A 13,414-nucleotide genomic window follows, 5' to 3' on the forward strand; every position below is an offset into this window, starting at 1 on the left:
GGGCCCACACTCACAAAAAGGCGTTGGATTAATTAGCTCATCTCAAGTGCATCTATACCAATGCATGCAGTATGAGCAACAAACAGGGGGAGCTTGAAGCCATGATGCAGCACAAGAACTGTGACATAGTAGCTATAACAGATACATGGTGGGATGCCTCACACGACTGGAGTGCTGCAATCGATGGCTACAAGCTCTTCAGGAGGGATAGACAGGGAAGGAGAGGCAGTGGAGTGGCCCTGTATGTAAGAGAATGCTATGAGAGCTCAGAAATCAAGTATAGTGATAATGGGGTTGAGAGTGTTTGGATTAGGTTAAGGGCCAATAAAGCAGATCTTGCTGTGGGAGTCTGCTATAGACCTCCCAACCAAAGCAGTGAGGTAGATGAAGCCTTCTATAAACAGTTGGGGGAAATCTCATGGTCACTTGCTGTTGTTCTTGTGGGGGACTTTAACCTCCCAGGTATCTGCTGGGATCACAACACAGCAGAGAGGGAACAATCCAGGAGGTTCCTGGAATGTGTGGTGGTAAGTGAGCTGACCAGGGAAGGTGCCCTCCTGGACCTGTTTCTTGTGAACAGGGAAGAGCTTGTGGGGGAATTAAAGGTTGGAGGCCATCTAGAGTGTAGTGATCATGAGATGACTGAGTTTTCGATCCTTGGAGAAACAAAGAGAGGGGTTAGTAAAACTGCCACCTTAGACTTCCGAAGGGCAAACTTTGACCGGTTCAAAAGACTGATTAACAAAACCCCTTGGAAGGCTGCCTTGAAGGAAATGGGAGTCCAGGAAGGCTGGACATACTTCAAGGGAGAAGTCTTAAAGGCACAGGAGCAGGCTGTTCCCACATGTCAAAAAACAAGCAGGAGGGGAAGGAGACCGGCCTGGCTAAACAGGGACCTTTGGCTGGATCTCAAGAACAAAAGGAGAATCTATGACCTTTGGAAGAGGGGCCGGGTCTCTCATGAAGACTATAAAGATGTAGTGAAGTTATGCAGGGAGAACATTAGGAGAGCCAAAGTGCAGCTAGAGCTCATCTTGGCTACAGCTGTTAAGGATAATAAAAAATGTTTCTATAAATTCGTTAACAGCAAAAGGAGGATTAGGGAAAATCTCCCTCCTTTACCGGCTGCAGAAGGAAACATGGTAACTAAGGATGAGGAGAAGGCTGAGGTGCTCAACGCCTTCTTTGCCTCAGTCTTTAGCAGTGGAACTGGCTGTTCCCTGGACACCCAGCCTCATGAGCTGGGAGATGGGGAGAGGAAGCAGATTGAGGTCAGCACAGTTGAAGAGGAGGTGGTCAGAGACCTGCTACACCACCTGGATGCACACAAGTCTGTGGGACCGGATGGGTTACACCCAAGGGTGCTGAAAGAGTTGGCAGATGTGCTCGCCAAGCCGCTGTCCATGATTTACCTGAAGTCATGGCTAACTGGGGAGGTCCCATCGGACTGGAGGATGACAAATGTGACATTCATCTACAAGAAAGGCAGGAAGGAGGATCCAGGAAACTATAGACCTGTCAGTCTGACCTCGGTGCCAGGGAAGGTCATGGAGCAGATCATCTCAGGTGCCATTAAAAGTCATATAATGGACAACCAGGGGATCAGGCCTAGTCAGCATGGGTTTATGAAAGGCAGGTCCTGCCAGACAAACCTGATCTCTTTCTATGACAAAATGACCCGACTACTGGATGAGGGGAAAGCTGTGGATATTATCTACCTGGATTTTTGAAAAGCATTCGACACAGTTCCCCATAGGATTCTCATAGAAAAACTATCTGCCCATGGCCTGGATGAGCGAATGGTCTGCTGGGTCAAGCACTGGCTGGATGGACGGTCCCAGAGAGTGGTGGTCAATGGAGCTAAATCCAGCTGGTGGCTGGTCACAAGTGGTGTTCCTCAGGGCTCGGTGTTGGGACCATTTCTGTTTAACATCTTTATTGATGATCTTGATAAGGACATAGAGTGCATTATCAGTAAACTTGCAGATGACACCAAGTTAAGCGGGAGTGTGGATCTGCATGAAGATAGGGAGGCACTACAGAGGGACTTGGATAGAATGGATCGGTGTGCCAGTGTTAACAAGATGAGCTTCAACAAGGCCAAGTGCCAGGTCCTGCACTTGGGCCACAACAACCCCCTGCATCGCTACAGGCTTGGGGAGGTGTGGCTGGAGAGCTGTCTGGAAGAGAAGGATCTGGGGGTTCTCATTGACAAGCAGCTGAACATGAGCCAGCAGTGTGCCCAGGTGGCCAAGAAAGCCAACGGCATCCTGGCTTGTATTAGAAATAGTGTGACCAGCAGAAGTAGGGAGGTGATAGTCCCCCTGTACTCTGCACTGGTGAGGCCACACCTGGAGTATTGTGTCCAGTTTTGGGCACCTCAATATGAGAGAGATATCGAGGTTCTGGAGCGAGTGCAGAGGAGGGCAACAAAGCTGGTGAAGGTCCTGGAGAACAGATCCTATGAGGAGTGATTGATGGAGCTGGGACTGTTCAGTTTGAGGAAGAGAAGGCTGAGGGGAGACCTCATAACTCTCTACAGCTACCTGAAAGGACATTGTAAAGAGGTTGGTGCTGGTCTTTTCTCACAGGTGATTAGCAATAGAACAAGAGGCAATGGCTTTAAACTGCAACGGGGAGGTTTAGACTGGACATTAGGAAAAAATTTTTCACAAAAAGAGTGGTTAGACGGTGGAATAGGCTGCCCAGGGAGGTGGTGGAGTCACCATTCCTGGATGTGTTTAAGGGTCATTTAGATGAGATGCTGGGGGAATATGGTGTAGGGGAGAACTTTGTAGAGTAGGGCTGATGGTTGGACTTGATGATCCCAAGGGTCTTTTCCAACCTGAATGATTCTATGATTCTATTCTATGATCTTCGCTGTAAAAATTATCATGGCAACCCAAAATGCCGAAGGAGAGCTAAAGGTGGGAATGTGTGCGTGTGTGTAATCTATTGCACATATATTCAGCGGATCATCCCAGTTCTTTGTAACATGATCTGTAAGATCCCTCATTGCATATATTTAATGTTATTCATGTGAATAGTCATGATAGTAAGGTTGAATATGCTTTTAAAAATTTGCAATGTAAGCATGATATAGGAGAGAAGGAATGGATACACAAAGTCACAGTGAAATTAATATGATAACCAGAAAAAGCACTAGCCATGACTAAGCATCTTATGTCAAGAGTTCTGTAAGCCTCACAACCTAAGGTAAAGAGAAAGCAGAAGTGGGTCTTTATTTGTGGGTTTTGCATGGAGGTTCTTCCAGACATAAAACATGGCATGAAAGAAGTAATAACAATTAAAATTTAAAAAAAAAAAAAAGAAAATGAAATGCAAATTTATTTCTAAACAATATTGGACATGACCCATGAAGGCAATAATTTATTGAAGGATATGTGTCTGAGTTTATTTTTCTGCCTTAAGAGCAGATCTGTCTTTATATTTATTTTCCTAAAAGACTTTATGACCAGGATTTTAATAGTACAACCATATCCTAAGCAATTAAGAAGGGAAATATTTTTATTAAATTACATTGTGTATGTTAAAGTCTCCTTATCTCCTTTACAATACCTGTTAAATAACCATGACAAAAAATGGATGAAAAATTTTTCACAGAAAAAGCCCCAAAGGTGCTTGGTCCTTCCATGAAACTGTCAGCAAAAATGATGATAGAAACCCACAGTCTCTAGGTTCTTTCCTTAATTTTTCATGAAAGCAAAACATACAGGAAGTGGAGTTACTAATTTTAAGAATTTCCCGACAGGGAATCTAATGTAATCTTACTCCATTAACATGTCTTCTTTTCTCCTACTACATGTTGCAGAACATTTTTCATTATGTAACAAAGGGAATTTTCACTGTGTAACACAGGGAATCTAATCTAATCTTACTCCATCAACATGCCTTATTTTCTCCTACTACATATTGCAGAACAATTTTCACTATGTAACACTGTGTAAAATTTTCTGTCTTTCTCTGAAAGGCAAGTGCAGAATATAATCATTATTACTCTAATTAGGAGGAAAAATTAGGGTAGCATAAATCTTGGTCCTACTACATAGAGGTGTATGAGTCGATCTTTGAGCTCAAAAGTCTTCTTGATTGAATAAATGTGTTTTAGTATTACCTAAAGGATATTCCCATGTTAATCTCTTTTTCTGTAGCCAACAGAAAGCTTTGTGAAAGCTTGGTCGTAAAACCATTTTTAAGGTAATCACTGCATTTTAAATGTTTTGGTCATGCTGTCTCCCCAAACCCCTCTTGTAATCTGACAGTGTCAGCAGAATTGCATTATTCTGGACACACCCATAATCATTATTAACGCACTGAATCCCTGCTCCTCTGGTCCCTGGAGCAACAAACCTATCTTTGGCAGGCAGCACTGAGAAGTCCATGGAATGACCGCTGTCCCCCACATTGGGCAGTGACACCATTTTGTGCCCAGCCTCCTCTGTCCCACTGGTGTCACCACAGCTGTGCATAGTACTTCCCCAGACTGGAACAAAGGATCATAAGCTACAACGCAAGAGTACCTTGCGTAGCCTGAGTCGAGGGTGAGTGCTGTCCTCCCGCAAGAACCCTTGTCTGATTTTCTTGTTCTTTAGCTCTCCGGCACACAGATTTTCTTGGGGGTGGGCACTCTGGTGCCGTGGCCTGGTGGTGGTCAGTGCTGGGGAAAAGGGCTGCCCGTTTTACTTTGGAAAACACGCCCCTGCCAGTGATTCAGCTGTCGCCCCCCAGTTGGGTGAACAGGGGCGGCGCTGAGGCCTCAGGCTGGCCCGCGGCCCCCCGGGGTGTCTGTCGGAGGCGGGGAGGCAGCGCCCGCTGGCCCGGGCGGTGCTGCACCCCCAGCCCCACGGTGAGCTGCCCAGCACTACGAGACTAGGCGTGGCCTCGCTCCTTCCTCCCCACGGGAACCACCGGTCTCCAAGGCAGCGCCGGGCTGCCCCTGTGTGCCAGGGCCACAGGACGGGTAGCGGCACTTGCCCCCCCCGGCCCCCCGTGGTGAGCGGCGGCGCGGGTACCACCGCAGCCACCGGGGCTGACCGCGGCACAGGCACCGGGGCTGCCGCCGTGGTGAGCGATGGCACAGGTACCACGCTAGCTGCCATGGAGGCGGGCGATGGTAGCACAGTACCCGCCATGTCGGAGGGCGATGGCGGGGGCGCCGGCAGCCGCCATGGCGGGCGGTGCGGGGCGAGCGGCGGCGGCTCCCGGCGCAGCAGCGGGCGTGCGTCAGCGGCGAGGGGCGGGGAAGCCGCCGGGCGGAGGATATCAGGCGCCGGAGGTGCGCTGGGGAGGGCTGTGAAGGCGTGCGGTCGTCGCATCCTCCGCCTCCATTCATCTCTGTGTTGCTGCTGTCGTCGCCGCGGGAGGCTGCCCGGCCGGCTGGGGTGAGGCTCTGCGGGGTAACCTGCTGAGGCGTCCCGCTTCTCCGCGCACCCAGCCGCGCCCGGGAGGGAGGGAGGGAGGGCGGGCTCGGCGGCCGCCCGCCCGCAGAGGCCGGGGGAATGGAGGGAGGCAAAGCCCTGGCGGCCGCGGCGGTGGGCGCGGGGCGTGCTGCCCGGCGGGGGGCGGACAGGAGCGGCCTCTGTCCCGCGGGCCCTCGTCCGCGCCCGCGGCAGGCCCGCATCCCCGGCATCCCCGCCGCCACCCTCCGCGGGCGCCGCGCTCCGCGGCCATCGCAGCGGCGGGCAGGCCGGCGTGGCGGCGCCGAGCCCGGCTCCGTGGGGGCCGCCGGTGCCGCGGGAGCGGGGCGGAGGGCGGTGGCGGCTCCGTCAGGCGCGGGGGACTGGGCAGGCTCTCCCGCGGGCGCGGAGGACCGCCTGGCCCGGCCTCCCCTCGGCCGGGCCCGCCACCCTCCGTCTCGCCTGGCCTCCGCGGGGTGCGGGCCGGGGCTTGCGTGATGCCAAGTTTGGTGTGAGTTTCGGTCCAGGCCACTCCGTGTTGCTTTGGACCAGCCATCTTTTGTGGTGGCATCTGTTGTAGCTCTGTAAGTTATGTGTTACAGCCACACGGGTATGGAACATTAACTATACATACATATACTTTACACATATATATGAAAATAATAATTGCAATGCTACAATAGATGCCTCCCACAAAAGATGGTTGTATGTGTGCATATATGTGCAAGTACGTGTGGATGTGTGCAGTCATACACATGCACTTCTGTTTTCCTGTATGTGATGTGTGAGGTTTTTTGAATTTTACTTTGAGGTGGGGTTGATTCTTCCCTCTGAAAACAAGGGGAAGCATCTTGCCTAAGCTATCCATTGGTGTACCATTGCTATCCTGTTATGGAGTGTTAAATCCAGCTTGAGAAAGGTTTTACTGACATTAATGGATACTGAAATAAACTAACTCACTGATTTTATATACACATTAATGTCCTATTTAGAGAAAACCATTAAAGAGTGATCTTTAAGCTCTTCTGGGCTTTGGAGTTTTCAGTATCAGTAATGAGGAGTTTGGAAAACTAGCCTGTGGTGTGGAGACACTGTCCAGCTGATACTTGTTTTTTTGTGTATGTGCGTGCAGGAGAGAGAAGGGAACTTTTTCTTCTTTCTGCTTAAGTGCAGATACTTGCTTTGTGTGTTGGGCTGCACCATTGGTCATAGTCTTTTATATAACCCACCAGTTTTTTTAAGGGGTGTAAGTATTGTGACAAAATGATCAGTATAATAAAATCAGTGCTGCCTCACTGGAGGACCTATAAAAGATTGCTGCAGATCAGAATGATTGTGGTTTTGCCTCTCCTTCAAACTCTTCTTATAGGAACTGAGTGCATCTTCTCTCTGTTTCCTTAATCATTCTGGTACCTTTCTTGTTTAATTGACCTCTGCTTTATTTAGATACTGAAGAACTTCTCACTTCTTGTCTTAATGGTGCTAGTAAGAAAACATGTTAGCACCTGTTTCATAGAGGGAAAACATTAGGGCAGAGAGTGGTTTAATTCAGGTGTTGTTAACCTTAATGATCGTCTCAATTTCAACACTTTTATGAATGAAAAGGTGCTGAGGACTCTGATATAGCAGACAGGTGTTTCAGTTGCTTCCCCATTCCCCTTCCTCCAATCTGATCTTGCTTAACATCTGCTCTGTATGGAAGCAAATGTTTCACAGTGCCTTTCTTTACTGTTGTGGAAAATGGGATTCTTTTCCAATATACTGTCTCCAACAATGTGTGATCAAGACACAGTACCAAGTCTTTTTGGAGTGCTTCTTAACCAGCTCCTTTGCAAAGGGGCATTACTCTGATGAAATGAATGACTCGAAAGTACTCTTAGTTTCTTCCATATGCATATTAAGGTAGATAATGCCTTTTCACTTTCATAACTAAAACCAGGTTTTTGGGGTGGTGGTGGTGTTTATGCCTGTTAGTATTGTAAACATAACACAACTCAGAATGAACTTAGAACTTTCCTTACTTATCCAAACATCCTATCTGTGCAGGTTGGTTTAAATAGTTATAGTTACATACCTGTTACACAATCTTTGTACAGAATCTTTGCCAGTGAAAGATGGAAAGTTCACTTCAGTGTTAAGACTGACACTTACTAATGCTTTTGTTTTCATTTTTAGATGTGAAAAATTGAAATGTTTGATATGAAATCACTAAAGAATGTGGAATTTGGTGATATTAGAGAAATTTATCAGAGTAGAAGAGCCCTTCACTTTCTTATGTTCTTAGGTATAATAAGGGTTGGTATCTGTATAAGATGACACAGGCAGGATGCAGAAAAAAACACAAAACCAAGGATGAAAAGCAAAGGGTAAATTTATTCTTGTTATCTTGTGACCTGGGGGATCTGCACAGCAGCACCTGGGCAGAGGCATGCAAGCAGGGACACAGGCACTGTGGAGCTCAGTCCTTGCTAGCCAGAAAAAAAAAATCTTGAACCTGCTGCTTTTGCCTATATATCAGGGATTTCCACAGGCATAGTTTTCCACTGTACTTTGATCTTTGCTGCAGCAGGGCAGGAATCTCAAGGATGTTCAATAAGGTGCCTCTGAGTCTATCACAGGCCTATATTATCTATACACAGATGTTCTACCTGTCAGGCACACAAAAGTAAACAATTAGTATGTGTGGTTTTTGACACCCCACCTGCAAGACACTTGAGTGTGTTTATAGTCCTTCTCACCAGTCTCTCCTTATATTCCCACAGTATTAATCTCCTAACAATCAATGAATATCAAGTAGTACTAATGATTTAAAGATGTTACCAATTATGTTTCTAAACTTCAAATACAAATAGTAATATTAGAACTGAAGTAATATTTACTTATGCTTATTTACACATTACTGTTCCTTAAATATTTCTTTATTCAAGTTGCTAACTTCTCATTTCCTCACAGATAAATACTTTCCTCCAGACTTATGAAGTTGTAACCTAGTCATTGAACTGTATCAGCTACACATTCCAGAAAGCCATAGTCATCCTTTGATCTGTGAAATGTAGTTTGGGGCAGCTATGGTAGAGGTGCGTGCTTTTCTTTGGAACAGCTTTCATAAATGAATGCGTCTTAGGTAATCATTTCATAAATAAAGTGTTTAAAAACAAAAAACCTTTTTCATACAGTAGAAATGGGTTTTAAAAAAATCAAGCAAGCAAAATTCAACACTCAGACTTTTGCTTCCGGCTGTTACAGTATGGATTAAACAGTCCTGAGTGGAAAAACCTGCTTTAATGTGTTTCCTCTACTGCATTATTTTAAATATGACTGAAATAGCACATACAGTGTCTTGATAGCTCTTTTCTGGAATTCTTGCAGTTTTGTCTGCTACTGCTGACTTTTTTTTTTTTTTTTTGAACAATGGGATGTGACAGCATGTATTTATTTAATCATTATAAACTTAGTTGGTGTTCTCCACTGAGCCTGAGATTTCAAGGAAGCCTTTAAATATCTCCCTAAAATAAGTAAAAGAATCCTGTCCCAAAAGAGTGATGACCTTTCAAATCTTCCCTAAAATCTCACCAAAATTAGAGAGAATTGTCAGGAACAACATCTCTCATTCTTTGTTTTCAAAGTTAACTGAAAAACCTACTGCTGTTTTAAATGATACATCTATATGTACTAAGTGATTCCTTGAACTGAAAATCCAGGAAGATGCATTTTTCTAAATTGTGTACTGAGCTGTGTTATACAGCTGTTCAAAATAGCATTTTAGACTTTTGATTTGTTTTCAAATCTGAGTTGTCCCTCTCTTGGTCCTGTACTTTTTGTAGTAAAATAACATCTTACAATTTTATTATTAGTGTATAATTGGTGACCAGTGCTGGTGTCTCTCCCTTCTGCTTATGGTTAGAAGTTGTTTGTGGGCCAGGATGAATTGAATTTATCATTACTCTTTCTTCTAGGCTTCATTAGAACATGTAAAATAAGGGTAGTTAAATAGGGTTCTTTAGTTCTGTGGATCACTGAAGAGGAAGAATAATTGGTAAAGGTGTGGTCCAGTAGTCGCTGAGGCAATGCTAGAAGAATATACCCTGTTCAGAAGTTCGAGCATATAGCAGTGGCGGTGAGCCTGCTGCTGCATTGGCCTTTTCCAAGAACTAAGTATCAATGAACTTTGAATGATATGGAATGCTGCATTAACCCTAACTGACTTTATACTTCTAATACACCAGGTGTAAAAATGTGAAATGTGTTTAGGTTAGCAACTGTATTGCTAGAAGACCAACCATTTATCTAGCTCTACTGCAGGTAGCAAACCCTGCAAATAGAAAGGCTTTCTAACTTGAATAGCATTTCTCACAGCTGTTGTAGAATTAGCCAGCAATAATCACAACTTTGTGGAATTTTAATTATTTGTGAGTTGATAAAATAGTGGAGGATGGTAACAATAACAATGTAAATGTTATTACAATGCAGCACAGACAAAAGGATTTTAAAATGTTGGAGTATTTTATTTCTTTTGATACTGCAGCATTGAGAGTTTATGTTGTCAACTTTTACTCTGAAGCTGCAGAAAGGAGTTTTCTGAAGAAGCTGGAGGTTACAACATGATTCCTGCAACTGAGGCTTAAAGCTAAACACTAGTTTGGGGTTAATATTGTGAGTTAGCAGTGCTAATACTGTTCCAGTTTTTTATACAGTATGGTATGGTGATATGCTCAGAGATATGATTAACTTCCTTGTCTTTGTTCTCAACCCACCCCTAACAAGCAAGTAGTGTCTGTATTTCTAGAGATCAGTTATTGAAGCTCTTAAGGTATTTTTTAAAAAACTTCAAGTACATCCATAACAAGACAGCTGAGGTACTAGGGAGATGTAGCTTAGAAGTTTGAATCTTACAGATGTGTTACAGTGAGAAGCATGGGAGATGTGGTATGCAGAAGCCTGTAAATTCTTGGAAGGTTGCCAGGATGGTTGATGATGGAGATAAGGACAGGGTGACACCAAGGAGAAGGTTGTATGTGAATTTCTTTCTGCTATTAGAGATATACTTGCTAACATTCTTAGACATAGAACTTCTGTGCTGTGGTAACATGCTTACTGATAGCTGGTGAATGCAAGTTAATGAATTTTTTTTTATAATGCAGCTGTGATAGGTTGAACTAAAACAGCAGTGGTTATATGCAGACAATTGTGGGAAACAAATGAAACATCTGCAAGTATGAGGCTGCCGAAAGCAAAAGCAAACGCAGAGCTGCTCAGGAATGTGCTCTGTTTGCTAAGGAGTTTGCTAAATACTGGCTCTGATGGCAGTAGGTATGGACAGTGGGGAGAAGCAATTCATTTTGGGGAAGGTGGTGTGCCCTGAGCTGCTGCTCATTTGTGTGGTCCCACTGGAAAGCTTAGAGAAGAAGGATGTAAGTCAGTTGAAGTCTGAACAGCTTCTTGAGGGCTCTGAGCAATGAAATACTCTTTTGATGTTTTATTCTTCCTTTGTTTTGGGAACAGGACTTCTACATAAACAAGAAATACCAGTACATGCTTTTTTCTTCTACCTGGAACAGCCTACCAGATGCCTGACTCTTTCCTAGCTTCTTAGTCATATTGATGCTAGGTTTGAATTTGTGTTTCTTGAATGCTTATTTTTCAGAGGATGGAGTTTACTTCTAGTGTTATAGTTTTAGCTCATATGTGCCTTTTTTGCATCCTTCTGAAGATGGGGTGAGGAAGACAAACATATTCCCTGCTGAGTCCAGCTGTGAGCTAGGTTAGGGTAGTCTGTCTGTGTGGCCTTTGTAAAGGTGAGGAAGTATTGGTGCTGTTTTGTATGGGCATATGGAAATGCTTAGACCTGACACTGTATTTGTGAGAATGGTGTCTGTCACCTGGGATGGTAGCTTAAAATACCTCTTCACAGAATGACTGGGCGCAGACTGACACTCAGTAATGGCTGTGGCCCAAGCATGGTGTCTGAAAGCCCTGATACTTCCTTTGAACATTGTTCTCAATATCTGTGGTATTGTCGTCTGACTTCTACCTTGCCTTTCTCAAGGTCTGTGTCCCTAGCTCTTCTGGTGTTCCTTGATCCCACTCTAGTTTGGTAAGTCCATAAACTGCATTGCCTGTGAAGTTCATGATTTTGTTGTACACTGTCAAGCCTTCATCTGTGTGCAGCTGAAAGAATTTGCTCTGTGGAACACTGAGTGCAAATAGCAGGTAAAATTCACAGAATCACAGAATCATCCAGGTTGGAAAGGATTTGAAGATCATCTAGTCCATCCATTAACCTAACACTGACAGATCCCAACTACACCATATCCCTCAGTGCTATGTCAACCCGCCTCTTGAACACCTCCAGGGATGGGGACTCCACCACCTCCCTGGGCAGCCCATTCCAACGCCTAACAACCCCTTCTGGAAAGAAATGCTTCCTGATATCTAGTCTAAACCTTCCCTGGTGCAGCTTGAGGCCATTCCCTCTTGTCCTGTCGCTTGTTACTTGGTTAAAGAGACTCATCCCCAGCTCTCTGCAACCTCCTTTCAGGTAGATGTAGAGGCCAATGAGGTCTCCCCTCAGCCTCCTCTTCTCCAGACTAAACAACCCCAGTTCCCTCAGCCACTCCTTGTACGACATGTGCTCCAGACCCTTCACCAGCTTCGTTGCCCTTCTCTGGACACGCTCAAGTCATTCAATGTCCTTTTTGTAGTGAGGGGCCCAATACTGAACACAGTAATTGAGGTGCGACATTCACTTTTATTAAAGACTGTATTTTTAACCATCTGTCATCTTCTGAACATAGTTGTAGTAACAGTTGGAGATAGTTGTCTATTCCCTTACTGCAGATTAAGAATTGCAATTTTTCCAGAAAGGTTTAAATTCTTACTTCTCCAAATATGTTATACTTACTGTAGTGCTGACTTCTGGATTCTGATCCTCAAGGTATTGTAAATGGGCTATAGTGCTATATAGTCAGACTCTGAAACTTCTCAATTCTGTGTGCTGGCTGCTCTGCAAGAAAGTTTTAGGGTTGACTGACAGGGATCTGTTGCAGTCTTCTTTATTTGCTTTCCCTGTTTAATTTCTGACTTACTCATACTCCTGGGAAGATCACATGTTAATTCCTACCTCCCTTTCTGCATTTTCATTTGAATCACCCAGAAAACAAAGGCAATTGCTGCTTTCTTAGTTGTAGGTCTTCCCTGCAAAAGACTTCAAAAGCAAAACAAAAACAACAAAAACACCTACAGATAATTTTAAAAGGGCAAAAAGAGCTTGAGTACTACTTAACCCTTGAATTTCCTACAGCTCCTCAGCTCAAAGCCATGACATCCACAGACTTCATGTGGCATACTTGTAGCTCAGGTCACTGTCTTAGTAACTCCTTGGGTATGGAGGGTATGATTGCAAAGCTTAATGACCTGCTGCTCACCGTTAGTAACCATGGTCACCATCACATTTGAATTTGCGTTTGTAGTATTCTCAAAGCAGCCATAAAGAGAGTTGCTCTTGTTTGACTGATAAGCAGTAACTTATTAGACTGTGCCAAGGTGTGTCTGCAATCAGCTGATCTAATCTGTGCAGTTTTGAAGTCCACCTCAGTTGTGGGGATAGAGGAGAGCTCAGCACAACCAAGCATTTTAAAAATAGATGCAAATGTGTACATAGGGTTACTGCAACACCAGTCTCACTGCAGTGTTATGTTAGTTATATTAGGCTTGATAGTCCACTAGCAGTCTAAATGGATTCAGTGGGGTTTTTGTAAGTATGGTCAAGAGAAGAGCTTTCTTTTTTGTTCTTATCTCTGAAATCACTAGATCTGTTTATGAGGTGGCCTGTCCAAACTGGAGGGATAATGTTAGAGGAAGGTATGAAGATTTGAAAACTGAACACGTTGCCAAGAAACATGGGTACCATGTGGGACTAGATGGTCTTCTGATAGCAAGTGGCAAATAAAGCTGCAGAAAATCAGAGAGGCGACATATCTTATTGCCTTGATGAAGAT

The 13,414-nt window shown here is 44.5% G+C and overlaps 1 protein-coding gene across 2 annotated transcripts in view; it reads left to right on the forward strand.

Moving 5' to 3' along the window:
- The first annotated feature begins 5,058 nt into the window (after positions 1-5,058).
- FAM169A (family with sequence similarity 169 member A) overlaps positions 5,059-13,414 on the forward strand; it is a 35,747-nt gene continuing 27,391 nt past the window's right edge. Inside the window, exon 1 of one of the 2 annotated variants that reach the window (XM_074812880.1) lies at positions 5,059-5,101. In XM_074812880.1, the coding sequence (XP_074668981.1) occupies positions 5,093-5,101 (9 nt within the window). In that variant the 5' untranslated portion in view covers positions 5,059-5,092. Of the gene's footprint in view, positions 5,102-5,290; positions 5,403-13,414 lie in introns of those variants that run through there. The other variant, XM_074812881.1, reaches the window with a different exon arrangement.

This window comes from Strix aluco, chromosome Z, assembly GCF_031877795.1.
Source record: "Strix aluco isolate bStrAlu1 chromosome Z, bStrAlu1.hap1, whole genome shotgun sequence".
NCBI lineage: Eukaryota > Metazoa > Chordata > Aves > Strigiformes > Strigidae > Strix > Strix aluco.